This window comes from Chelon labrosus (genome assembly GCF_963514085.1).
Source record: "Chelon labrosus genome assembly, chromosome: 20".
In the NCBI taxonomy this organism is placed as follows: Eukaryota; Metazoa; Chordata; class Actinopteri; order Mugiliformes; family Mugilidae; genus Chelon; species Chelon labrosus.
Window position 1 is genome coordinate 17,531,597 of NC_140353.1, and position 24,726 is coordinate 17,556,322.

A 24,726-nucleotide genomic window follows, 5' to 3' on the forward strand; every position below is an offset into this window, starting at 1 on the left:
TCAAAACAGACTCCACCTCAGTCTGATTTGGAGTCTGTTTTGAGACAGCGGTAATTTGTAACGGTAAGGGACAACGGTTTATGAGGAATTTGAGGAATTTTATGAGGAATTTGAGGCAGCACTATAATCATGAAGTGATCATGGGAAGAATGAAAGTGTGAACAACCTGTGTGGCGTGAGCAGTCTCAGCCAGTGAGATTGGAAAGCAAAAATGTAGCTTCAGTAGTGACGGAAGTGGTTACATAGGTCAGACTCTGTGGGGTTATATAAGGTCGATGTGTGGTGACAATTGTGAGACATACAGTAGAAAGTAGTTCAGCTCCTTTTGTAAAGTCATGTGTGATGATTTGCTGAGTCTGGATCATCTGTTTCCGGAGGAGCGGAATTTGCAGATAATTCATCCAGTCATTTATTTCCATGAGTTTATTTCCTCGGGCTTTCAACGTCTCCACAGTGTAACGTGGAGTTGGAGAGAAGTTTAGCCACGGATACTTGTTTCAACATAAATAAAGTTGCAAGGCAGGAGACGAAGTGGAGGGATTTCCACACAATACATTTATTCAAGGACAATATAAAGCATATTCTAAAACACTCATGGATAATGCAGCCTTCACCATTTATCACGGATTCATTTTGTTCCCTCCGGTTTCAACGTCTCCACAATAGGAGAGGAACTTATCCACTAATGCTATAGCAGTAGCATTGTTTCAACATAAATAAAGTTGCAAGGCAGTAGACGAAGTGGAGGGATTTCCACACAATACTTTTAATACACACATAAGGACCTTACAAAGCCAGGTCTCACGGCATATTCTATTACACTCACGTGTTAAACACGTGGCTTGTAGCTGTCACCAGGGGCATTAAATAGAGGAAGTCAAAGGAAGAGAGGTGTGTCTTATTGATATCGCATGATGTACCTCCTCAGAGTGAGGACATTTCAATTGCATCACGTCATTCATTTTTCGTTGAAGCCTTGACAGACACGCTCGCTCGCCGCAGCTCTTAATGAAAACATTATTGAAAAGTGAATTAGCTTCCCGAGAGTATTTTAAGGATGAAGGAAGTCATTGATGTGAAGAGGACCGCTGTTGCGCTGTGTTTTAGTGAGTAAATGTTTGTTACTCGTAGCAATTGCATCGTCTGTCAATCAGATCTGGCGAGTATAAAGTGTACTACTAAGGTGTTAACCACTCTGTATAAGATTCACTGCGTGTCAATAATGAGAAAATGGGAGCTCGATAACATTTAAAGACATTTCTGTGTGTGTCGATTATTTGTCGTAATTCAGCTTGTGCCTCGGGTCTAAATGTCTTATCTGTCAGAAATTAAATTAAATGGGCATTGCGTGTATTTATTGGCACGCGTGGTGTAAACCGGTGTGTCTGTGAAGGTTCTCAGTAAATCCAGGCATTCAAAAAGCATTTAAAGAAAGGCACGTGGGCTTTTTTTAAATTTATTTTTTAACCATAACACACCGGTTTGTACGGCGTGTTTGTTATTGTAGCGGGAACTAGGGGGCGGGGCATAATGACGCAATGAGGGGGGAATACCGACACGCGCTGTGGCCTGTTTATTTGAGCTCTTTCGCCACTTCAGCTTCTAGCCTTGTTAAACTGATTGTGGAGTTGAAGACTTTTAGTTATCAATAAAGAGAACCTCTTGTTGTATATTTCAGTTTAAATATGTAAAAACAAAGTTGACTCTGGAGGGCCCCAGGCAAGGGGCAAGACCCCCTACTACTACCATATCTTAGGGCCTGTAAAGTAAAATTCATATCATAGCTGGAAGGGGGGGTCCTTGCAATTCTCTTTAAGTGGTGCCTTTATTTTTAGCTACCACATGTTTGGGTAGGTAGAATGGACTACACATTTTATATTTTTTCATTCAGGGCCACTTATGTTATACTATACTTTTTTTTTTTTTTGCATTGGTTTGCCGCAGTAATACAGAGCTCTGTTGCATCTCAAGTATAATGGTATTACTGATGATTACATGCCTCTTTCCATAACCACAGCACTTGAGTTATTGTTTTAAGCGCACAATAATCTTCTCCATGAACTATAACACTTGTTTTTGTTCCCAGTCATCCTTCTGCAGCTCTGCAGTGGATGGGATTTGAAATGCTCAGTCACTCACGACGGTCACCGGACAGCCTACAAGATCTCTGATGTGAATCCAATGGCATCTGGCTGCGAGTATAGTTGGACCGACGCTGATGTGAGTTAGACAAACCAGAGCGTCTTAGCTTAACGCTGTTGTCACTGTTGTAACTTATACAGTTATTGCTAACATTATCATCTGGTTCTATTCCATTGAAACGTATCTGTAATCAAAGCCAATTGGCAGAAATTAAACTATCTAAGAGAAAACGCATTACAAAACACTACTTCTACCTTTACAGTACTACCTGCAGTGTTATAATGAGTCTTGTTTCATGAGCACTGACACTTTCTGTATCTTCTTTTTTCACGTGTTGACTTCAGAACTACGTGATAGCTAATCATCTGGCCCACATGCCTTGGGTGGTCACAAACCACAATGACACTCTAATCATCGTGAACTGTATGGAGAATATTATCTTCATACTAAACTGCATCTCAGAGGTATGACCTTTTTAATATGTGAAAATATATCACTGCCCAAAAATATGAGACATGTTAAAAGTAATTCAGTCAAGAAGAAACCTCTGTGAATCACATGAAATCAAATGTTATACTTCAGATAACTTTGTGTGTTTAAGGGAGTGTTCAGTTTTGTTTGCTTTAGGAATCAGACAACGATGAATGACAATGAATTAGTTGTGGAAACAACTTTAGAACTACTAAAAATACTTTTAGTAGTCTTTCTGCTGACCTCCAGTCAACATTAATGTCACTTTGCTTCTTTTCCATAGGTTATAGAGTACAGAGTTAACTGTACAAGTGAGTATCATTTCATTCATCAATCATTTATTCTGAGGTAAAATGTGTATTTCCATCTGTTCATTGTTCTGATGTTCTGATGTGTTTTTACAGCCATCTGCGGAGAACATGCTCCTTCTCTGGGAGACAAAGGTAAAGTCAAGATTTACATTACAAAGCAACTTTGCATCAGATGCACCGACGAGCCATAACATTATGGCCGACTGGTCGTAATCACTGGCCAGGTCAACACTGATTATCTCATTATCCTGTCCCGATCCAACAGACTAGCTACTGTAGCTCAAACTCATGAAAAGCTTGATGCTAATTCTGACAGAAAGGTACCACGGTACACCTTCAGGGGCCTGGTGGAGCCCATGCCTTAGGGCTCTTTTGGTAAAGAAAAAAAAGAAAAAGGGAGTCATACACAATATCAGGACAATGAACAGGACATAACCACACTCTAGTTGACTGAGCTGAAGGGTCAGTTACTGTGGTACCACAAGCTAACAAGTCACATGGCAGAGTTGTTGAGTTAGGTTCTGTTGTTGAGCTCTGAAATTGTACATTTCTTTGGAGGCATGATGCCACTAAAGCTTTCCTGCTGTTTTTTTTCAGGTACTGTCTCCTGGATCGTTGTTGCGGTGGTTCTGCTGGTGGTTCTGCTGATGGCATGTCTCCTCTATTTCCGGTACCGGAAATCCAAAGATAAAGATCACAGGTATTTGTTTTATCTCATCATCTTATAAAATGCCCTTCATTTCTCTCATCTAGCACGTTCTTAGAAATGCTCTGTCATTTTCAGGATGAGCTGTCAGATTTGTGGCTTCTACACTGGTGTGAAGAGCTATGACATAACAGAAGTTGCTGTGGAGGAGGAGAACAAGTAGAAGACGGTCTGTCCTACTGCTGGGAACTATAATCATGCTTTCTACTTAGCTTCCCCTTCACTTTTTTTGGTAGCACTATGCTTTGATTGCACTGCATTATCTTTTTATTTCTTCCACTCTACGCTTTACTAATCTGTTGAGACAATCATGTACACGAATGTGTCTTTTATTATTGCTTTTTAATTGAAGCCGACCTAGGTTTTAAGATTTAGGACACAAAACCACCACAGTTGCCTCCATACATTTATATAACAAATACTTAAAATAATGTTTCCCTCCAGCTGTAGCCACATGCTGACTTATCAGTCTCATGTTTAGTGAGAAGCTTTTTGGGAGCCTATTTTAAATGACGTTAGGTTAAAGCAGATTCTAAATTCACTGCCACTATTTGTGTTGAAAGCAGAACACAAAGTGAATTTAAACAGCCTTGACGATAATCCCACAGTTGTGATGAATTGGTGCGCAGATAAAATAGTTCTCGAGGCTGTGGAAGCTGACAGACTCTTTGCTGCACCAGCGAGTGCACCCTGAGGATCCGGTAGCAGCGCAATGAGCACCCCAGCTCCAGTCAGGACCCCCGTGACCAGTGAACCAAAGCTGTGGAAGCTGAGAGACCCGTAATGCAGCACCAGAGAGTGCCCACTACAGTGTCCTGTAGCATTACAGCATATTATACTTATATACATTTTATTATTATTATTATTATATAATAATACTGTCTAGATACAGACATATAAATAACACTTATTACATATATATGTATGTATATATATATATATATATATATATATATATATATTTATTTATATATATAACACAGCTATAAATATGCTAATATTGTGGTAATATTAACATATATATATGTATAGATTATTTATATCATATACACTATGTAGATTTTATAAATACACTATTGAGGGTTTGGATGCATTAATGTATACAATGTAATTCTATCCACCACAATGTTTTGTAGCAGATGTACTGTAGTATTGGATTGTATTACATTGTGAGGCGGTTATGTCCATTCACTGTCTATTAATCTTAAATCATTCCTTGTGAGTCCTTTTGTTTTCTCCGTCTTCCTCATATAAAATGAAAAATCTTGTACCAATAAATAAAAGAAATGTCTGCATCTGTTTCATTGTGATTTGTTTGTCTAAATCAAGTCAAGTCAAAGTATATTTCTAAAGTTGAACCAAAGTGCTGTACAAGCAGAACAAATATAAATAAATCAACAATCTCCATTAATATATATATATATATTAAAAAAAGCATAATAAAATTCAAGACATCCTGCTTAACTGGGTCTGAAGGCCAACAAGAAGAAGTGGGTTTTCAACAATGATTTAAAATGCTCCAAACTCTGGGCAACTTTGGCATAATAGGGGTAGGCTGTTCCAGATTTTGGGGGCCACCACAGATCGCCTCTCTGTTTCTGAGCCTGGATCTGGGGAGGTCCAGTAGCAGCTGGTCTGTTGATCGCAGTGCTGAATAGTAATGACAAGTGAGATGGTGCCCGGCCATTAAGACTCTTAAAAAGTAGTAATACAATTTTAAAATAAATCCTAACATGGACTGGAAGCCAGTATAGGCACATGCCAGTACCGGGGAAATGTGGTCTCGTCATTTTTTTCTGTACAGCATGTAGGTAGTGTATTGATGACTGGTCCAGCCCTGTGTACAGTTACAGTAGTCTAAATTAGATGAAGTCAACCATCACACCAAGGTTTCTTCCTACAGGGTGACAGCAGGAGGCTAGAGGGCTGATGGCGCTGTCAAAACCATCTAAGAGAACAGGGTGTCCAAATAATATCATTTCAGTTTTGTCTTATTGAGATTAAAGAAGTTTTCCATGATTGCACAACCTTCAGCAAAGCCTGTACAGAGGTGTTGCTGTCAGTCTGTGTGGGCAGATACAGTATATTTGTAAATCATCTGCACAACAACGAAACGAGATGCCAATATAAGGAAGTTATTGTGCTCAGCTGTCTCTACAGAGTGTAGGTTTCCATAGCAACGGGGGTGTGTTTTTTTATCTGGTGACTTGTCTTAGCCAGTGAAGATGAGAGATATTCGGTGGCGTGAGAAACGTATGACAGGAAACTTGCCCAGGTTCTCCTTACTTTCTGTCTTGGCAGATGCCTAGCTCAGCTCAGTTGCAGCTGTAACCTGACACTGATAGTGCCCCACTGTCAACATGCCACATCTTTCTCTAAGTACTGAACCTGATAAAGGGTTATCTAAAATACCTTAATTGTCCTCGTAGAGTTTATGTTGTAGCTACTGACAGAACGTAGATAATTTTCACTGAAACGATCATGGACATAAACATAAACAAAACGAGTCTCCACCCCACAACACACTCACGAGGTCAGGAAGTTATGTTGTGCGTCAGCATGCAAGTAATATGTAACAGTGAAAGTCCCTGAATGTGGGGTGAGCAGGTTCAGCCAATGAGCCTGAAGAAGAGGTGATCACAAGCTCTAATATCTGTCTGCAGATGTTACTGAAAGCATGTGGTTTCAGACGCAGAGTGTAAGTGTACACTTCCAGAAACAAAGGGCTAAATTTAGATTATCACCATGTACAGCCAACAGCCCTATCTTGCATTTAGATCCATTAACAGGATTTAAGAGAAGGCTATTGCATGTCTGCAGATACAGATATACTCACGGGCTGTCTGTCATCTTCTTCTCTCCTATTTTATCTCATACCACCAGACGTATTAATATTTCAGACATTTCAGAGCTTTAAGACAAAATCTTGTGATTTTCAGTTCATTGTTGTTGTGGTTCTCTTGCCAGGGTTTCTGTAAGTCAGGCTCTCAGGTGACTGAGGTCACCAACTGCAACATCAATGCCTGGTGACGACTGTAGTGTCTAATTTCCCTCCCTATAACGAGTCCACATGATGCATGTGAAGGTTCTCAGTCTGACTATATCCCAAATAAAGAAACAGAAAAAAAGGGTTTCTTCAAGATGTTTCTCCACTGGAACATGAATGTGGTACAAATCCAGTTTCCTTCGCTGTCAGAGTCTTTTTTTTTTTTTTTTTTGGAGTCTGTGTAATGACTGGGTGATTCTGGGATCATCTGTTGTTGAGAGACAACTAAAAAGAGACCTGTTACCCTTTAAAGACTGCTTGAGGAACTTGATGAACCCTCTCAAAAAGTACTCGTGCAAATTTTCCTGGAAAGTCTATTTCAGTTTCTGATGTACAGTAAGAACAGCTATGATGACCCAACTAAACCAAACTGAATACAGCAATGGGTTGTAGGAATATGTTCATCAGAGATGTATGTTAATGCTTATGTTAACTGCTATAAGTACCTGGGAGTCCATGTGAACAGCAGACTGGACTGGAGGGACAATAGTAAAGCTGTGTACAATATATTTATGTTACTTGTCTTGCTATTTTTTGTATAATTAGCTAATTTTATTCTATTTTTATACTTTTTACTGCTTCTGCTATGGCTTGCACCAGGACCAGAGTAACTAATTTCGTTCCACCTCATGTTCCAACATGTGTGATATGACAATAAAACTCCTTGAATCCTTGAAGAAGGGCCTGAGTTGACTCTACTTCCTGAGGAAGCTGAGGTCTTTCAATGTGTGCAGCAAGATGCTGGAGATTTTCTACCAGTCTTTGCTGTGGTTTGTTGGGGGAGCAGTACCAGCAAAAAGGACAGGTGGAGACATTTGTGTCAGTGAGGGACAGGAGGACAATGGACAAACTGGAGGGACAACGGAGCTCATTCTCCAACAGAGTGATTCAGCTACAGGACGTCATTCATACCTTTCACCTTTCTGTAAAAGATGACTCCATGTTATTAATGTTAATGCACATTATTGCACCTTATTAATCACTCACTCACTCACTCACTCACTCATCTGTGAGGGGTCGCAGGGGGGCTGGAGCCTATCCCAGCTATCATTGGGCAAGAGGTGGGGTACACCCTGGACAGGTCGCCAGTCCATCGCAGGGCTAACACAGAGAGACAGACAACCATTCACACTCACATGCACACCTACGGCCAATTAGAATCACCAATGAACCTAACCAGCATGTCTTTGGACGGTGGGAGGAAGCCGGAGTACCCAGAGAGAACCCATGCAGTCACATGGAAACTCCACACAGAAAGGCCGCAGTCGGCCCATGGATTCAAACCTGGGAACTTCTTACCTTATTAATATATAATATATATTCACTCCTGTCTCCATTTCTTGTACATTTGTTTATATGCAAATTCTGTACATTTTTTGCCTATACAATTTCATTTTTTAAAATTATTTTTTTTTTTTAACTACTTTTGTTTTGTGGTTCTCAAGAGTGTTTCTTATGTGCAGCTGAGCTGCTGTGACCAAGCAGCTTCACTTGTTGATCAATAAAGTCTGTCTGAAACTCAGTCAAGTAAATGATTAATTCAGATGTTTGAATTTCATGCAGTGTGAAGGAACACGCTGCCATCTGCTGGCAGTACTCTGTTAATGGATCAATGAGGAAAAAGTCACGCGTGGTGTGGTTGTGTCTTCTTTGAGAACAAATGTACAATACAAGTGCAGCAACTATTTTTACACAGCAGGACATGGCATTCATGTAAGGGGATTAAATATCGTTGCACACTGAGGTCAATATACCAGATTTTAGATGCAAGATGCAGCTTGGGACCAGAGGGTCCCAGGTTCACCTCACCTCGTGTCCATGGCTGAGGTGCCTTGAGCAAGCACCTAACCCCCAAATTGCTCCCGAATACAAACAACTGAAAAGAATATGGTTTAGAGCAAACGAAAAAGAACGGAGTCAAGGTGCGCAACCCGACTGCGACGGAGGCGTCACTGTGCGCCACACAAGCTTGCCAGGAGGCGTCACTGTGCGCCATGAGTCTCAGTGGATAAGAATAAATATAAGCTTGACCAACTTCGTCCCCGCTCTGCTTGCCGGGGGTATCTGTCAACTGCGGAAAGAGTGACAGTCTTTGTTGATAGAGTGGCAGCCATTGCCAGTAAGGCGTCACAGTGTGCGCCACATCAAAAGCCAGAAGTAGTAACAAAGGAGCCACCGTGCGCCAACGCCACTGCCACTGCGTGAGTTGTCTGCTTTGACTGTATGTAGAGGTGTCAATTTTTCATGGTGTGAATGAGGTGAGAGACGTTGCATTTCATTTCCTTGGTTGGAAAGAAACTGTTGTAGAAGCGTGACCTGTGAGTGTTGATGCTCTCTGGCGTGTGGTTGTCCTGAGCCCCTCCACCTGAGCTGCAGAGAGTGAGCTGGATGCTGTTGGTCGCTGAGGATGCTCTGGGCTTTTCTCCTGAAGGTTAGAGCCGATTATCCTCTCTGCAGTCTTGATGACTAGTAGAAGGGCTTTCTAGTGGTGTTTCCGAGCCACACTATGATACTGCTAGAAATAAATCCTCTGTAGGCCCGGGTCAGGGGCTGTTGAAGTAAAGCCCCTGCTGTGTCTTCACTGTAGCCCTGGTGTTTATGACCCAGCTCAGGTCATGGTGACATGTGAAGACCCCTTAATGTTGAGAGGCAGCAGAGAGGGGGGTTTTCCACCTGAAGACAAGAATGAGTTCATGTGTTTTCTCTATGTTAAGAACAAGGTTGCTGTCCTCTCCATAGACGATGATATTGATTCCATAAGACCAAGGGTGGTAGCAGCGTCTGCAGATTTGATGATGATATTGCTATTGTGAGTGGACACACAGTCATAGGTGTAGAGGGCACAGAGACATCAAAATTTGGAAGTATGGTAAACTCAGCTCTGGTCTGGATAATCAGATTATTATTATCATTATTACTCTGATTATTCTCTTATTGCTTTAAAGAGCAAGCCAGTGAATGTTGCTCGTCTGATAGGTTAGTTTGAAGCTAAACGCTTACTATGACTTCAAGTTTGACTTCATATTTCGAAAGTAAACTTCATTCATATTTGATTTCAACTTGAAGACCGCCCCGTTTTACCTATGCGTGCTCGTTCACGTGTCAAACGTGCACATCTACGCATGACCGAGAGAGCTGGCAGCAGCGTGCGGCACTTTCAGACTGGTGCTGGCGGGGTTTCAAAAGGAGGTGAGTTTAATTTGACTGTGGTAATATATTACATTTATATTTAATAATGCTCGTTGGCACCAATTTAGCCGACTTTAAAGGTCAAAGTTTAGCATTTGGAAAATATTAGCGACGCTGATATAAAGTTGGCCTGCTAAATCGGAAATAAGTGATGGTGCTAGCTGTAATGTTAACGCCATAATTCCTGTTGATGAAAATCCGCTTGTTGCGTTAAATTCTACGGTCACTATTATCCGGCTAACATTAAAATGAAGAGACGCTTTGAATTTCATAATTTGACCAAACTAAGTGGTTGTCCGTGACCGAGCGTGTTGCATCCTTGAACTTTAGCTAACCTTGGCGTCAAACTTTTTTCTGCTACTGACCGCAGTGCTTTAGCTAGCTGTAAGCTAATAACTGAGACTAATTAACGTCGCAAACAATTGTCTTCGTTTTAAAACTTGAGCTCATTTATTTCTGAATTTATCAGTATGTATTTTTAGCCACTGGTCTAGACTGACTATTAACTAGAATGACGTTTTGATGTTTTGATTTAAACCCACGATGATACATTTTTAGATCAGGTTACTGTAACTTAGCAAATGAAACATTAGTTTTCGTTTAAATCGTCCTGATGTTAAGTGTCTGTAGAAAGGACGAAGAATTGAAAATGGCACACAGAGCCCAAAGCTTAAATCTTAAAACATCATGGGGAAATTTTGTTGGATCATTTGCATTTTCTAATATTTTAGCTTTTCTTGAAATAGGCCATTATATTCACAATATAAACACATTTTTATGTTTCTTAGTATTATTGTTCTGACTTGGGTTAATGATGTTGTATTTTTTTCCCCGACAGACATGGAAAAACAAGCGCAATCCCAAAACATGATATTCTCGAGGCTTAATCCGCCCAAATATGAACACTTGAAGCCTCTTTCTTTGTATTCGAGGAGGGTGATCACCTGTGACCAAAATGCCATCCCCAATCAACCTAGTGAATTTTCGAACCCGTTTATTAGTTTTAAAATTGAAGTACTTAACACAAATAAAAGAAATCTGGATTGTTTCAATTCGGATGATTGTTGCGAGACGCCAGCAAAATTGCCCTGTAGTCCAAAGGCTTTGTCTCCAGACCTTGGGTGTTTCATGGACTACTGCAGCCCTCCTGCAGGCCATGATTCAGTGTCATCTTTTGCCAACACCAACCCTGCATATGTAGGTAAGGCACCACGTGTTCGGAGTAAGATAAAAGCAACCCAGCGCTTTCGGCAGCACTCGGAGCATGTGGGATATAGGTCATCAACAGATCCGAGGGGTGAACAGGAGACTGTACCCCGTAGTTTGAAGAATGAGAGGGTCCTCGTAAACGTTGCACCTGCCTTTGATCATGATGTTAGTAACATCTTTTGCCTTAAACCCTTTGGCACTTATAATGCTGGGGGATTTTTAGGCAATGTAGAGAGCTGTAAGAATCCAAGTAGTAAGATGTTTCCAAGTGAGCCAGTCTTAATTCCCACCGTGGCCCGCGGAAAAGGGGTGGAAACAGGAGTTGGTCAAGCAGAGGAACGACGAGGGGAGCTGAAGAAAGAAATGTGTCTCAGTGTAAAAGATGAGGAAGAAGATAAAGGATATTTCTCTTTGTCCTACGTAAATGAGCGTAAAGCTGGAAAGACCCCCCCTCACTCAGTCGATCACCAGCCACCTACGCCTAACTCCGTCCCCCAAGTCAGGACAGTGGAGGCTGAACCGCCAGAGGATGAATGTCATTCTGAAGGTTCAGAGCCGCTTTGTCAGCGACAAGCCTCGATGTCTGGACAGTGCTTTTCCTTCACAGAGGATGACTTGTGTGCTACTGTGAGAGGGAGACCGGCGGTGCCTGTGAACCTCCCTGTGGAGTCTTTAGAAGGTGATATTACTGAGGTGTGGCATATTGGTCCACCTGTATTTGAATCATCCATATGCCAGAGTGTCACAGTGGCGTTGGATGCTGCTGGTGAGCAGAGTAGGCAGGTGTCTGAGAAGGTGCAGGTTGGTGTGACGGAGACTATCCGAGAGTGTCAGGCCACACTCGGTGGAGAGGGCACCTCTTTGGACACCAGCTGGGAGACTACATTACCTCTCCAAGTGCAGGTGAGTCGCCTCAGCTGCACGGCCTCATCAGGTGGTCCCGACGATGAGGTCCTGCACACATGTGGTCTCGTTTTATTTACTGACCCCATTTTGCACAACATATAGTGTGAATCCTGTTTGTTCACACAATCTCCGTGTTTTCTCAAGGTGAAGTCAGAAGTGGTTCTTGCCAGCCAGCACACCAGAAAACCAGAAGCCCCTGTCCCTGCAGGGTCCGACACTAAGCCAACAAAGCCAAACGAGGACACAGCTGTCCAGACTGCCAAATGTACAACACGTAAAAGGTACTGTTGGGGCCACGTTTAACCTCTAGGTGGAGCCGTGTGACCACTTTTAAGCACAATGTGAAAGTTTTAACCATGTGTTGGTTTTTAGGGCAACTGTGTCTGTCCTCAGTAAGTCTCATACTTGTACCTGTCTCGTGTGTCTGTAGGGCCACATTAACTGAGAAAGGTTTCGCTTTTACCACAATCAGATTTCTGCCTAAAGCATGATATGTCTAGGTGTGGTCAGATGTGTCTAAGCGTGTTAGTGGAGTAATGATGTCTTTTGCAGGCCTGTGGTGTTCGACAGGGAGGAAGACTGGGAGGTAGAAAAAAGGCGGTATGTCTGTTCAGTTACCAGCCACATGAACGAAAATCCAGGAACAGCTAAAGGTAGGGGCTGGGTGTCTATGAGAGGGAAGAGATGCACCACGACCTCTAAATAATTTTATTTGAGGTTTTTATTATTGTCAGTATTTATTTTATGTTGTGTGCTGATTGCTGGATGTGCTGCTGCTGTTCTCAGTTGTCATGAAGGGATGACTAAACATTTGTTTGATTCATTGATTGTAGCTTGAGCCCTACAAGAAACACTACATCTAATGTCTAACCTTGAATGACATATTATTTGTTTATAATCATCACCATTAGCATAAAGATTTATATTAAATTAAGGTTTTAAAGAGACATTTTTTTTCCCCTCCTCCTCAAGGTGCCCTCTCTGAGCTCGGGAACCTGATGACCAATGTGGCCGATAAGAACACGAATGGAAAACAGTGGCAGCATCCCTCTGACCTCACATGCAGGTAAATCATTCTCATGTCTCTTTAATTATGTGGAAGTGTGACTTCTGTCCTTGGCCAAGGGGTTGTTAAGCAGGAAGCAACTAATAAAAAGGGATGTCGTTTTCCTCTGATATAAATCATATTCGTTCAACCTGAGGTGGTCTAGAGTGACTCTAGTTCTCTCAGTTTGAGAACCAGTGCCGTAGTCAGATAATGCTCAACCAACACAAATTACATGACTCAGTATCTCTGCTCACTTCCAGAAATTACCAAAAACGGCTCGGAAAAGTAACACCAAGGATGACCCTTGGTGATTGGCTGGCCAAAAACTCTAAGACACAAAGGCGCTTTGACAAGGTCCCGAAGATTTTTGAGAGGAGTTGCGTCCTGTAAACAAGGACTTTTGGATGGACTCAACAAACTGCACTTGCTGGACTGAAATCCAGTATGTCATGTTATCTTTATGCTAATAATGACGATTGCACAGTATTTCTTGTTTAAATGTGTGGTTTGTATTGTCACTTTAAATGTTGCTGTGGTTTTCTTTTGACTCTGCATGTACCTCTTTATATAAAAATTATTGCATGTTCTGACGGATCAGTGTGTAGGATATGGTGGCATCTTGCCGTGAGATACCAGGTTGAGGTTTGGGTTTGAAAATTTAACGTTTGTTGTGTTCTGTTCACTGCATGCAGAGGTGTGTTGTACCAACAAGTTTCTTGCATGTTTCCGTTGATTTATTGCCTCTTGGGCTTACAATAGCCTCACATCTGTTTCTTTAAGTCCAAGTGATACCAGCCAGGAAAAACAACAAACCTGAACATAATTTACAGTGTTTTTAATACATAAAGTGTTCCTGTTACACCTTTGGAAATCAACGCGCATACATGGCCTGAGTAGGTGGGTTTCTGTTTATTGTATAGTGCAAAGTAATAAAACCGTAACCTCTTGGTAAACAAACCTTAACGTTTACTTGCTGTTTAGTCTGGCCTTCACTTCAAACCCCTCAAGATGTGGGATAACTGGCATCCCTGCACATGTATGTAAGGATGCAGGAAGCCAGGACATGCAACTTGCCAGTAAATAACACTCCTCCAAAGTTATCATCCAGTTGAATTACCACGTTTTAACATAAACTGAACATTAGAAGGATTTAGTGCAGGAGAATAATTATTTTTTTTTTCACCAGTGTGCCTTATGACAAGGCTTTCAGTATGTGATTTAATGCATAAAATATAAACGATACGGCAGGGCTAGTGCCGCTGAATTTCTTCAACATTACCTTAACTAAAATATTAGTCAATAAAGTCTGGGCTCCTATGGAATCTCACAAATCTCTGGAAAGTTTTCTGATTGAATAAAAATAGTAAAAACAGTCATATCTGCTGGTTACTACTCTAAAACCATGATGCAAGCACCATGCATAGATTTCAAGCGTCCCTCCTTTTTTATTAAAACTTGGCCACCGGCCTACACGCTACAACACGAGTTTCAGTGTGAACATGTTCTATTGATGAGTGTTCATGTGAACTGTCCTTTTTAATTGTAGAGCTCTGAGCTGCTCAGTAGTTCGTTGAGGTCTGTGTCATCGTCCCCAGAGTCAGAGCAGGCCTGTGTTTTAGTGTGGGGAGTCTGTTGAAGTGATAAAGTGCTCATAATAACACTTGGTGTGTTCAGCTTACACTACAGTGGTCACTGGTGAATAATGCTTTATTCGGAGTCTCTTGTGCAGCGTTTGCACACAGGTATAGGCTGACAGGTGTGACCCCAGGGAACCCAAATACAAGGAACCTCTCAGCATGGGTCTTTGAATAATGCAAGCAGTTAAAGTAATCCTGTCTGTACAGATAGTAGGCCATCCTGTCCGTGCCCGGCCATCCAGAAGGCAGAGGTGCATGTGTGTGTCAGTGGAGGCCTCGTGACACATGCTGTGCAGGCTGCAGGAAACGTGGGCAGCTACCGCACCGCTCTACACCTTCCAACTGTTTTTTTTTTTTTTTTTTCACCCTCCGGAGTCATGAGCGGGATCTCTGCAGCGAAGAAGCTGTTTGTGTTCTTCTGACAGGCCTCACAGCTTTTCTGCAACTCTGTCGGGTGTTGTCAAAACAGACTGCACTACCAAGAACAAAAAGGCTCGGAGGTAGAATCCACGCGTTGTCAGCCATAATATCCCCCAGCACCCTTTCCGTCTGTTCAGCCAAACAGTCGGGGCGGCGCTCGCTCTTGTATTGACGCACAATCAAACGAATCCAAATCTAATGTTGGACTTGAGTAAGCTCCAAGTGATTTGCTTTTCGCAGCTTAATTGATTTCCGAGTCATTACAAATTCACGCACGATTTCTTACACAACTTGCTGACTCCGCAGTAAATGCATTTGCCTTAACCCATGTGGTATCTTTCCACAGGACATCTCTCTCAGAAAAGTTTGATTCCTCCTCTCTCACAGTAAACTGTAGGTCTCTTTATTTGATGGAGAGAAAGCCTGACAGCTGAAGCTGGCAAAGTTTGAGCTTAACATGTATTATTCACTAAAGAAAGGACCTGTCTTCTGGGGTTTTACAGCACGCTTACCATAGAAATATTCAATTTCTCTTTCTTTTTACTAGTTTTACCCAATCTCATCACTTTATTGTTCCCACTTAAGAGCAAACAAACTTCCAAAGCTTTCTGGAAAATATTATATAGTTTTATTTTATTTAAGCATACACCATGTTCTCCATAATTGAAGTTGTGTAACCTTGTGCATAATAGTTAAACCATGCTAGCCCTCATTAAGCAATGACTGCTGTACACTTCATACAATGAATATAAACATGATGGCACTAATAAAGCTGTTCATTTTTCTAAACCATGCTTCTTCTCATTCCTATATTTCAAGAAGTCCAAAATGAAAACAGTCAAACTTTCTCTGTATTATCACAATGTTGGGTTTCCAGGCATTTTTTTTTTTTCTAAACTAATACAAAATACACATTGTGTAAGTTGTTGAAAAATCCAGTGTTTTCGTCACTAAATAATAGTCCGTTACTGCCACCGAGCATATTTTCCAGGCATTGTGTCGTCCACGCGGTAGCATGAGAAAATGTCTTGGGCCTGTCGCACCGAGAGAAAGTCCTCTGTGAGTTGTTAAAAGAGTGATTTGACAGCACAGGGCTCAAGTGGAATGTTGAGTTCTTACAGTCGTCACCATTTGTCAAGTGCGATTAAGGGAAAAGATTTTTCATCTACCTTTGACAGGTGTGTACTCAACCTGCTCTAACCAGAACAGAAGCGTCAAGTACCAGCAGCAGCAGCAGTGTCTGGATGTCCTTAAAAGCAGCCTGAATCCTTATGATCAGTTGGAACAGCATGGACAGTCCACGCATGTCTGGCTGAGCAACGCTACACCACCAGGTATGAGGTGTACTACACACCCACATGTGGTCCTCGGATTCACACGCCATGCCACAACTGCTGTGTTGTTGTTAAACGCGCTCGAACCCACTTTTATGTAAAATCAAATGATGATCCCATCAAACTGAGGCTGCTAGATTCTCACGGTGTCTGTGTGGGAGAGCTCGCTCAAGACATGCTGCTCAGATGCTGAGGCTGCACACCTTAAAGGAACAGCCCAATATTTTTGGAATCCCTTTTAATGCCTTACTTAACCACAAGTATTAGATCAGAAGACTAACAATTATAAACCACATTAACCTGCCAGTTCATTAGGTACACTAGTGAAAACGAATGCATTCTAATGTAACAGTCCTTCTCTTCTAAATCTTAGCTTCATGAAAGTTGTGATATTCAAGTAACTGAGAAAGCTGGGTTTGTTGTACTATTGAACTGTATTGTACTGGCACATGTTTCTATTATTTTGTCAACCCCATTTTAGGCTAAATAATGGAAACAGTTTAACAGCACCACAAACTACATCCTGCAAAATGATCATACAATTATTACCAACTTTCTGATGCTGTTTCAGCATAAATCATAGCCTTCACGAAGCTAAAATTTAGAACAGGACTGTTAAATGAGAATGCATTTGTTTTCACTAGTGTACCTAATGTTTTGGCAAGTGAGTGTATATGTTTCTTGTGACAGCAGGTGGTTAGCTTGACATAGAAGCTGAACCGGAGAGCAGTCAGTCAGGCTCTGTCTGCAGACTTCTCGCTGCTAAAGCTAACTGGCTGCCTCGTACACCTTCATTATTTACTGCACAAATGTAAGAGTGGCACTGATCTTCTCATCTGACCGAAGTGTCTAACTATTCGTTTTGAACAGCATAGCTGGACAACACCGTGCCACAAAAATGAAGCCTCACATTAGCCCTACGTGTCAGTCAGTAGTAAGGAGTACATTATTTACAGTGACAACACAGAGGAGGTGATGATGCACACTACACAGAGTCAAATTATGTCCAACTGTATGCTGCTGCAGAATCCTCTACACATTTATGCAACTGAGCGGGAGGGAAGTAAAGTAAAGATGGCTACCGGGAAGGCCGTTTGAAAAATATATTGCTGGCGACCTTGGAGATACCATATTTTTGGGGGGAACAATCATCGCTATCCGTTGCTGTGTGAATGTATTGATTGGAGAGTCTGCTTTTGGAAAAATGGATTCAGCCGAAGGGGTGATCACTCTGCAGCAAAGCAAGTTTTCCCTAAACTGGCCCTAACAGCAGCAGCTTAACGCCCGTGCTAATCAGTCAGCTAGTCACTTTCTATCTCTTTAGTTTAAACCCACTCTTGTCTCCGACATGAATCAGTGCTTATTGAGAGAGCACAATCTCGAGCTCCGGCAGTAAGCAAAAAGCTTGGAAACTTGGAGAGAAAGCGGGGAGGTGGCGGGCGGGGGGCGATAAAGGCCCTCCACTGCATTAGTCATTATTCTATCCGCTCCACTCAACCGTAACCTGCAACGCTCTCTCTCTCGACCGCCTCTGCTGCCCCTCTCTTCCACCGCGCTCTCTGCTTAGAGGAGCCGTGACCTGTGGTGTTTGTGTGCGCGTTTTTGTCCGTGTTTCCACTAAATGACAAGTCTTTGTATATCAAAATGAGGAGGTGTAGGATCCTGACTGTCAATACAGATTTCCTGCTGCCCCACTCAGTTTTCCACTATTATGACGATTATTGAAAATATCCAGGATTCTTCTTCTTTTTTTTTTTTTTTTTAATAATAATTTCTGTTTTTGCACACAAGAAGCACAATGACATAATATAAATACAGCAGAGGAGCGCTATAAAACGGCTCTTTCAGCGCATTACCAAAAAATAATCACCTTTTTTTCACCTGTGGCAGCACCCACTGACATTAACTATACATGTTCCACATTAGTCTCGAGCATTAAAGGCTCTCTAGACCGACCGACACCGCCGAACAAGAATGTAATATAAAATGTATTTACACGCTGAATGCCAAGCTGTCCCTTAACAGATCTCCAGGCTTACCGCAGCTCTACATCGTACCAATCTGTTTCCTTTTACTTTGCACGTACATTTAAATACTGGGTGAAAGGTAAATACTATGGCACAAATGTGAGTTACAGGGCCTTCCATCTTGACAGATAAATCAAAAGGTATAATTCATTTTAAGGCAGTACTACAGAGTTTGAATCAGCCCTCAAATACATCCTTTGCTCCTCTAGCAATCCTTTATATTTAATGTGGAATTTTAACACAAATGTCGTCTTGGATTTGTGAAAAAGTCTCGGTAGAAGCCCTTCTGTCTCGGTGACATCAGTTCAGGATGTCATAAATAAGTCTCAGGGTTGCATGTACGGCCCATAAAAAAAGTATTATTTTTCTCATGCTAGCCATCAGAAACCAAAAGTTTTTCTTTTTACAACAGCGCTTTTTGGGGGTCGTCTGAAAATAATGCACTGGGGTTAATCCCCTCATACTGGATGTGCGGTTCGTTCGCGTGTCGGAACATTTCATGCTGAGAGGTCGGGGTTTTGTTTTTTTCTTTTGTCCGAGGAGGCTACAGAGTTCGAGTCCTTGCTTCCGCGTTTCCACCGAGGGCTGTTATTGCTGATATGAGGGATTGCTTCAGTGCCTCTGCAGAAGCAAGTCCGCTCCTCGGTAGACGTCCGTAGAGTCCAGCCCCTTCGAAAAGTTCATTAATTAGATGAATGCACTCCTTTATGGCAGTTCTGCTCCCCTCCAGAATGCTGTGAAATTCATCACCTTTAAAGAGAAAGACACGAGGGAATACTAAAGGGCTCATCCCAGACATGGAATGTAACATTTCAGAAATCTAGAAGGAGAGCATGAAAGAATCGAGAAGACAAATGTGAACGTGATGATTTAAAAACAGGCCTGTTATGGACTTTACTGTGTGTGTGTGTTCAGATCAAAGATGGATTAAGGAGTTTTGTGTTTTCTGAAGGGTTTGGGTGATTCAGCTCTGGTGCGGGGAGCCGAGCGATCCCTCGAAAGCTGCTGGGGCGGCAGCGCGGCGCATCTTAGAAATTAGCCAGGTGGTGTCTGATTCCCTGAGGGGGGAAAACGAGCTCGCTAAAATGAATACACTTCCCACAGGATGGCAAAGAGTTTCTAACCGAGGGGGAGAGGATTTACCAGAACAACTGTTCTGTGGCACCTTGTTAAAAATGTAAGTAAAAAACTACACCCTACCGACAGACTGTCACTCCAAAAAACATGTGAATTCATAATAAAATAAGGTGTCGATGACGAGAGAGGGACAATTTTGACATGCAGTCACAAAAGATAAAGGTCCAGGTTTGTGGTCATTCATAATGCACTGAAATATTGTGAGGATATATGGTGATGGACGGAGAGAGAGAGAGAGAGAGAGAGACAGAATGAAAAGGTCTCTGGCTCTGTTTATGGGCTTTGGTCCCTGGGGTTGGTTTATCAGCAGTCTCTCCACCGTCGCAGCCTTTTTTGGCTCTAATCCCTGCTGCCCCATGGTACAGTAGTCACAGAGCTCTGATCGGCCACTCAACTCTCGCCGCAGTCCCTCTGCTGCCGACTCTGCTGCCGACTCTGCTCTCAGACCAGCACCGGGCCAGGCCCGCAGTCCAGCGGCTTCGTTTCAGCGCCGGGCCCCTTGCCAAAGGAGAATAGGCACCTCAGAGGGGCCCAGAGTCCCAGCCTCATCCTGACAGGCAGATGGGCTCAAAAGGGGCCCACTTGTTTGTGAGAACACAAAGTCTTTTGGATAAAGAGAAGACGTCCCCGTGGCAGTCACACCTCAATGATGTTGACAGACGGCATCCTGTTGTTGTTGTTGTTGTTCTTGGGGAACTGTGGGAGGACAGAAGATGGTTACAGGTATGAGAGGGCTCGAGGACTCACAGGAATCATACAATAAACGTCTTCAATGAGCATGAGGATGCCTCTGTACTCGGATGCTTTGATGCTATTGATGTTTGTAGCAGGAGGGAGAAAGGAATAAAGGTTTGTTTTTTTGTCTTTTGTCTCGTGCACATAAGACATGAGTATGGTATGGGGCTCTGTGCACTGATAAAAGCGGAACGCATTAGAAGCTCGAGTGCTTTTGCTATTAGATGCTGCAAAGTCATGCACATAATGACGCCATGTTCCAGCTCGGATGACACTATGGAGCACATGAAGTGTCAGTGGAAAGAGTCTAGAAGTGGCCGAGACCATTCACCTGCCGCTGCGGGGGAGGCACCCAGGGAGAGGAGGGGGTGGGGGTGGGTGGGTTATACCTTACTGCGCAACAGACCCCCAGTCGGGTGCTCAGGAGTGCTGCACTCTGAGGAGTTTTTGGCTTTGTCCTTGTTGTTGTTGGGCTCGTTGTCTTTGATTATGTCGTACTGGCGACAGAACAGAGCGATCACACCTGGGAGGAGAGACAGAATGCGTTCATCATCAGCCAACTACATCAGCACAAAGCCACAGCAGGATTTTGTGTAACTCTTTTGTGTAACTCTGAGTGAGATGAGGTCAGACAGGGTGCACGTGAAGCCTGCCTGCTCCTGGCTTGTCCCTCACCTGCCCACATGATGAGCACCACCACGATGATGATGAGCTCCCCTGCCCTCAGCTGGGAGCTCTGGCCCACTTCCTCCATTGTCACTTCGTCTGAAGGAGTCAAGAGGCAACAGTCAGTGGCAGAAAACAGATTAGGATTGACCAAAAAGTCCATTAAACTTAATCCATTAAGGGATCCCATTACACTGAGTGTAAAGGAACCAAGGTCACTTTGCTGCTGATCTTCATCTGAGCCTATTACAAGCATGAACTCTGTTAACGCATGACATGATTCGTTGTGTCACTGTGTCAGATGGCCATTATTAACTTGTAGTAATTTTGTTTTCTCCTTTTGTACTCAGTGACCTTCCATGAAGTTTTTACATCATCGCTGACGGTGTTTGAGTCCTGAGAGGCTTTGAAAGACATGAGCTAATGGATGTCAAGCAGAAAATTATACCATACTAGTTTTTTTTTTTTAAGAAAAACGGCTAATTAAAAAACACTATTTCAGCATTTGCGTGTATGCTTAACAGGTTTCTTAAAACAAGAATTGCTGGGTTGATTTATCTACAAAAAACAAAACAAACAAAAAAAATGCACATTCAACTATCTCAGAGAAAAACCAGTATACAAATGATGGCGTGATCGGGGAACAGTGCAAGTCCATTGATCATGATTTGGGCTAGAATAGCAACAATCACTAATACCATTTCTAAAGTCTGTATTGATGGCCTCCATGAATACAGTATATTAAGGTTTGAAATTAAATTTGACATGTTTTGACTCTTTTGGTTGTGACGAACACAGTATGAGGTTTTGACATATGTAGGGGAGGTTGTTTTCTTTATAAATGAAAGAGAGGGTACAAAATATATTAATGACTCCGGGTAGAGTATGTAGGCTGGGGCCTTTCTGTGCAGAGTTGGCATGTTCTTCCTGTGTCTGTGTGGGTTTTCATCGGGTGCTCCGGCTTCCTCCCACAGTCCAAAAAACATGCTTGTTAATGTAATTGGTGATTCTAAACTGGTCGTAGGTCTTTTCTTTGTGTTAGCCCTGTGATACACTGATGATAACTGTGATAACATTTGACTGCTGTTCTGTTTTTCCAATTATGTATCACTGCGCTCATTCATATCTCCGATCACATAGCCGTAACAGCTGCTGTAGGTCTCGGCCTATTGCTGCCTTTAAATGAGGTAGTGTTCGCTAAAAAGGTCCACGGATGTGGTATTCACGACTTCATAAGTGGAAATCTTTGATGCGGTCTGAGCTGGCGTTTTAGAAATGATGGAGGTGAAGGGTAAGTTATCATTGCTGTTTAATCGTGCTGTGTTTTTTTCTTGCGTGTCTGAGGAACATATTGATATTTCCAAGTGTCCACACTTTTGTTGTGCCTTTGCCTTTCCCACATTATGTTACGCTGACATTAGCATGCTAAGATGTTAGCCGCCAACGTGCCTTGTTCTCACAACTTACAGCTGATGTTACCGATTAAATGACAAGGATTTGTGTGTACATGACCTGCTACGTATGTTCTAACCACGAGCTCACCAGTTCTTTAACTTTAAGTCTGTGTTCAGTATTTGCAGGAGAGCAAGACTCCAGCAACACCATTTTTGCTTTCTGCTTTTGACCTTCACCAAGACCCAGATGAAGGCCACAGGCTGAAACATGTTGGTCTGACAAAGTTATTCCATATGCTTTAAGTGTTGCTGGAGTCTTGACCTCCTTGTATTACTTTTCCTCCTCCACACACTATTTGCCGGTGCACCCTTTTCAGTCAGTCTCCTTCGTTCACACTCGTATCTTCTTTCTTAAGGACTACCTTTGCTTGTGCTTTTAGATGCCGTGTGATGGAAGGTACCACCGCTGAGCACCCCTTCTCCACACAAACAACTCAGGGTGATATTTCTTTACCATCAGTTCTCTCTTTTCTGCTAAGATTCTTCTCTCTGTCTTCAGTTTCAAAGTTGTCAGCGCACACTGCTGTAGAGCAACATCAGACCTGTCTGAGCTGCGCTGCTCACTTGTTTTGTCCATTTGGGGTTTCACTGACTGACTTTTATTTCAGACAGATGCCTTTCCAGGTCTGTATCCCTGCTCTTGAGATTGTGAGCTTCCATGCTTCATGCCTTGCATCTCACAGAGTTTTTGTCACTATTTCCCAGCTGCTCTATTCCCTAATTGTTCTGTTAATTGAGTGCTTTTACTCATTCAGACGTCATTCTATCCGCTGCGCTTGTCGGACACTTTTCTCTCTTTGTTTTTGAATTACTGCTCCTTCACGCTAATGGCAGGGAACTGTAGCACAGGTGCTGGCTAAAAGAGGTTACGATTTCCAGTCCATATAAAGCATACAAACCCTCTCATACGCAGGCTGCCAAGGAGATGTATTTTTCATCATCGCTAATAGACCCAGATTGTGTTAGCGCCTACTGGAGAGAACATGAAGAGAATAGTTAAGGCTTCATCTGGACCGCAGGGGATCCTTCGCACTGATGGAAAGATGAGGCAAGGAATAAAGTTAATCACAGCAGTCGGGCTCAATTCACATAGGCCTCTATAAGATTCCATCATCATCTTTGAAGTCGTATGATCTTGAGGAGAAAAACAGGAGTGTGTACAGCAGCTTTGCCCTGTGCTTACCTAAAGACTCCTACCGAACAAAGCAGCAACACGTAGTGACTCTTCCTTGCACCGCTGAGTGTTGAGGAAGTCGCGGGCTTGATCTAAAGTTCACTGCAGCGTAGAGAGCACGCCTGTCCTTTCATTAGATGCAGTGGGTGACATTTGGAGGGCCCAGCGTGGCAGGATCCCCACGCTCTAGTGGTTTTTAGCAACAAGCAATTCTGCTGATCGATTGGCCTCTGTTGCCTTGTATTAAATAATCAAAGCACAACAGCCCAGGGCTCCTGTTGCAAGCCAGGGCTAACTCACCTCCACAGCTCACTGACCGAGATCTGGATGACGCTGTGGTTTTATGAATCACCAACTGGAAAGTTTGGCTAACTTTTAACATCTCACCTGCTGAATATTAACAAGTGAGACAAGAAAAGACTGTTGTGCTGTTTTGACGCTTTATAATCAGATTTTGTCTTTAATTTTGTGGCTGCCACTGGATTAACTACACCTTTAAAGGAATAGCTTCATTTCATTTCATTAGTGCAAGCAGAGAAAATAGCGTGTTGATATAATTAGAGCATTCTCAAATGGGCTTCTGACTTATTTTCAACACAGAGCCTGCAGGTGGTCATGTGGCTCATGCTTTTTCAATTATGCATTAAACAAAGGTTTGACACATTAATGGTTTAATGGCGCTGACTCTAGGATTAGAGCCACCAGCTTTTTATCTATAACCAGAGCCTGATCCATTCACATAAAGTAAACAAGCCATATCTTCCAACTGGACTTGTAGAGTTTCTTGAAGACTCTACAGAGCTACTCATCCAAGTAGCTTATTCACTTCTAAAGTGTCTATGTCTAAATGGTGACCAGATACTCACCTGTAGTTGGAGGGAACTGTTTTGATTCTGTTTTCCTTCCCAAACGAACCCATTACAGGCCAGGGAGAGCCTCTGGGCGATAAGAGGTTGTAAATGAGTCTGTTGTAAATAGATGGCAGATTATATCTAAGTCCACCTGAGGTCTCTTAGAACTGAATAAGATACTTAGATTAGCGGCAAAATGTCTTCAAGAAACTACAATACGATATGCAGTGACCTGGATGAGTGAGAACCTTCACAGAAGCGTT

The 24,726-nt window shown here is 42.5% G+C and overlaps 3 protein-coding genes across 4 annotated transcripts in view; 2 read left to right on the plus strand and 1 right to left on the minus strand.

Moving 5' to 3' along the window:
• The first annotated feature begins 974 nt into the window (after positions 1-974).
• On the plus strand, positions 975-4,663 carry LOC311505919 (uncharacterized protein). Its single transcript, XM_084569746.1, has 7 exons — positions 975-1,106; positions 2,087-2,220; positions 2,487-2,606; positions 2,897-2,924; positions 3,018-3,056; positions 3,522-3,624; positions 3,709-4,663. The coding sequence occupies exons 1-7, from the start codon at positions 1,058-1,060 to the stop codon at positions 3,791-3,793; spliced, it is 558 nt and encodes a 185-aa protein (XP_084425872.1). The 5' UTR covers positions 975-1,057; the 3' UTR covers positions 3,794-4,663.
• A 6,058-nt stretch (positions 4,664-10,721) lies between these two features.
• On the plus strand, positions 10,722-13,514 carry kop (askopos). The gene is made up of 5 exons (XM_084569603.1): positions 10,722-11,977; positions 12,125-12,261; positions 12,533-12,633; positions 12,953-13,046; positions 13,289-13,514. The coding sequence occupies exons 1-5, from the start codon at positions 10,733-10,735 to the stop codon at positions 13,416-13,418; spliced, it is 1,707 nt and encodes a 568-aa protein (XP_084425729.1). The 5' UTR covers positions 10,722-10,732; the 3' UTR covers positions 13,419-13,514.
• Positions 13,515-20,219: 6,705 nt separating this feature from the next.
• Positions 20,220-24,726, minus strand: part of fndc5a (fibronectin type III domain containing 5a) — a gene marked incomplete at both ends in the record, with an annotated part of 29,287 nt that continues 24,780 nt past the window's right edge. The window contains 3 exons of one of the 2 annotated variants that reach the window (XM_084568679.1): positions 20,220-20,279; positions 20,708-20,841; positions 20,994-21,083. In XM_084568679.1, coding sequence (XP_084424805.1) covers positions 20,220-20,279; positions 20,708-20,841; positions 20,994-21,083 — 284 coding nt within the window. The remainder of the gene's footprint in view (positions 20,280-20,707; positions 20,842-20,993; positions 21,084-24,726) is intronic. The other variant, XM_084568680.1, reaches the window with a different exon arrangement.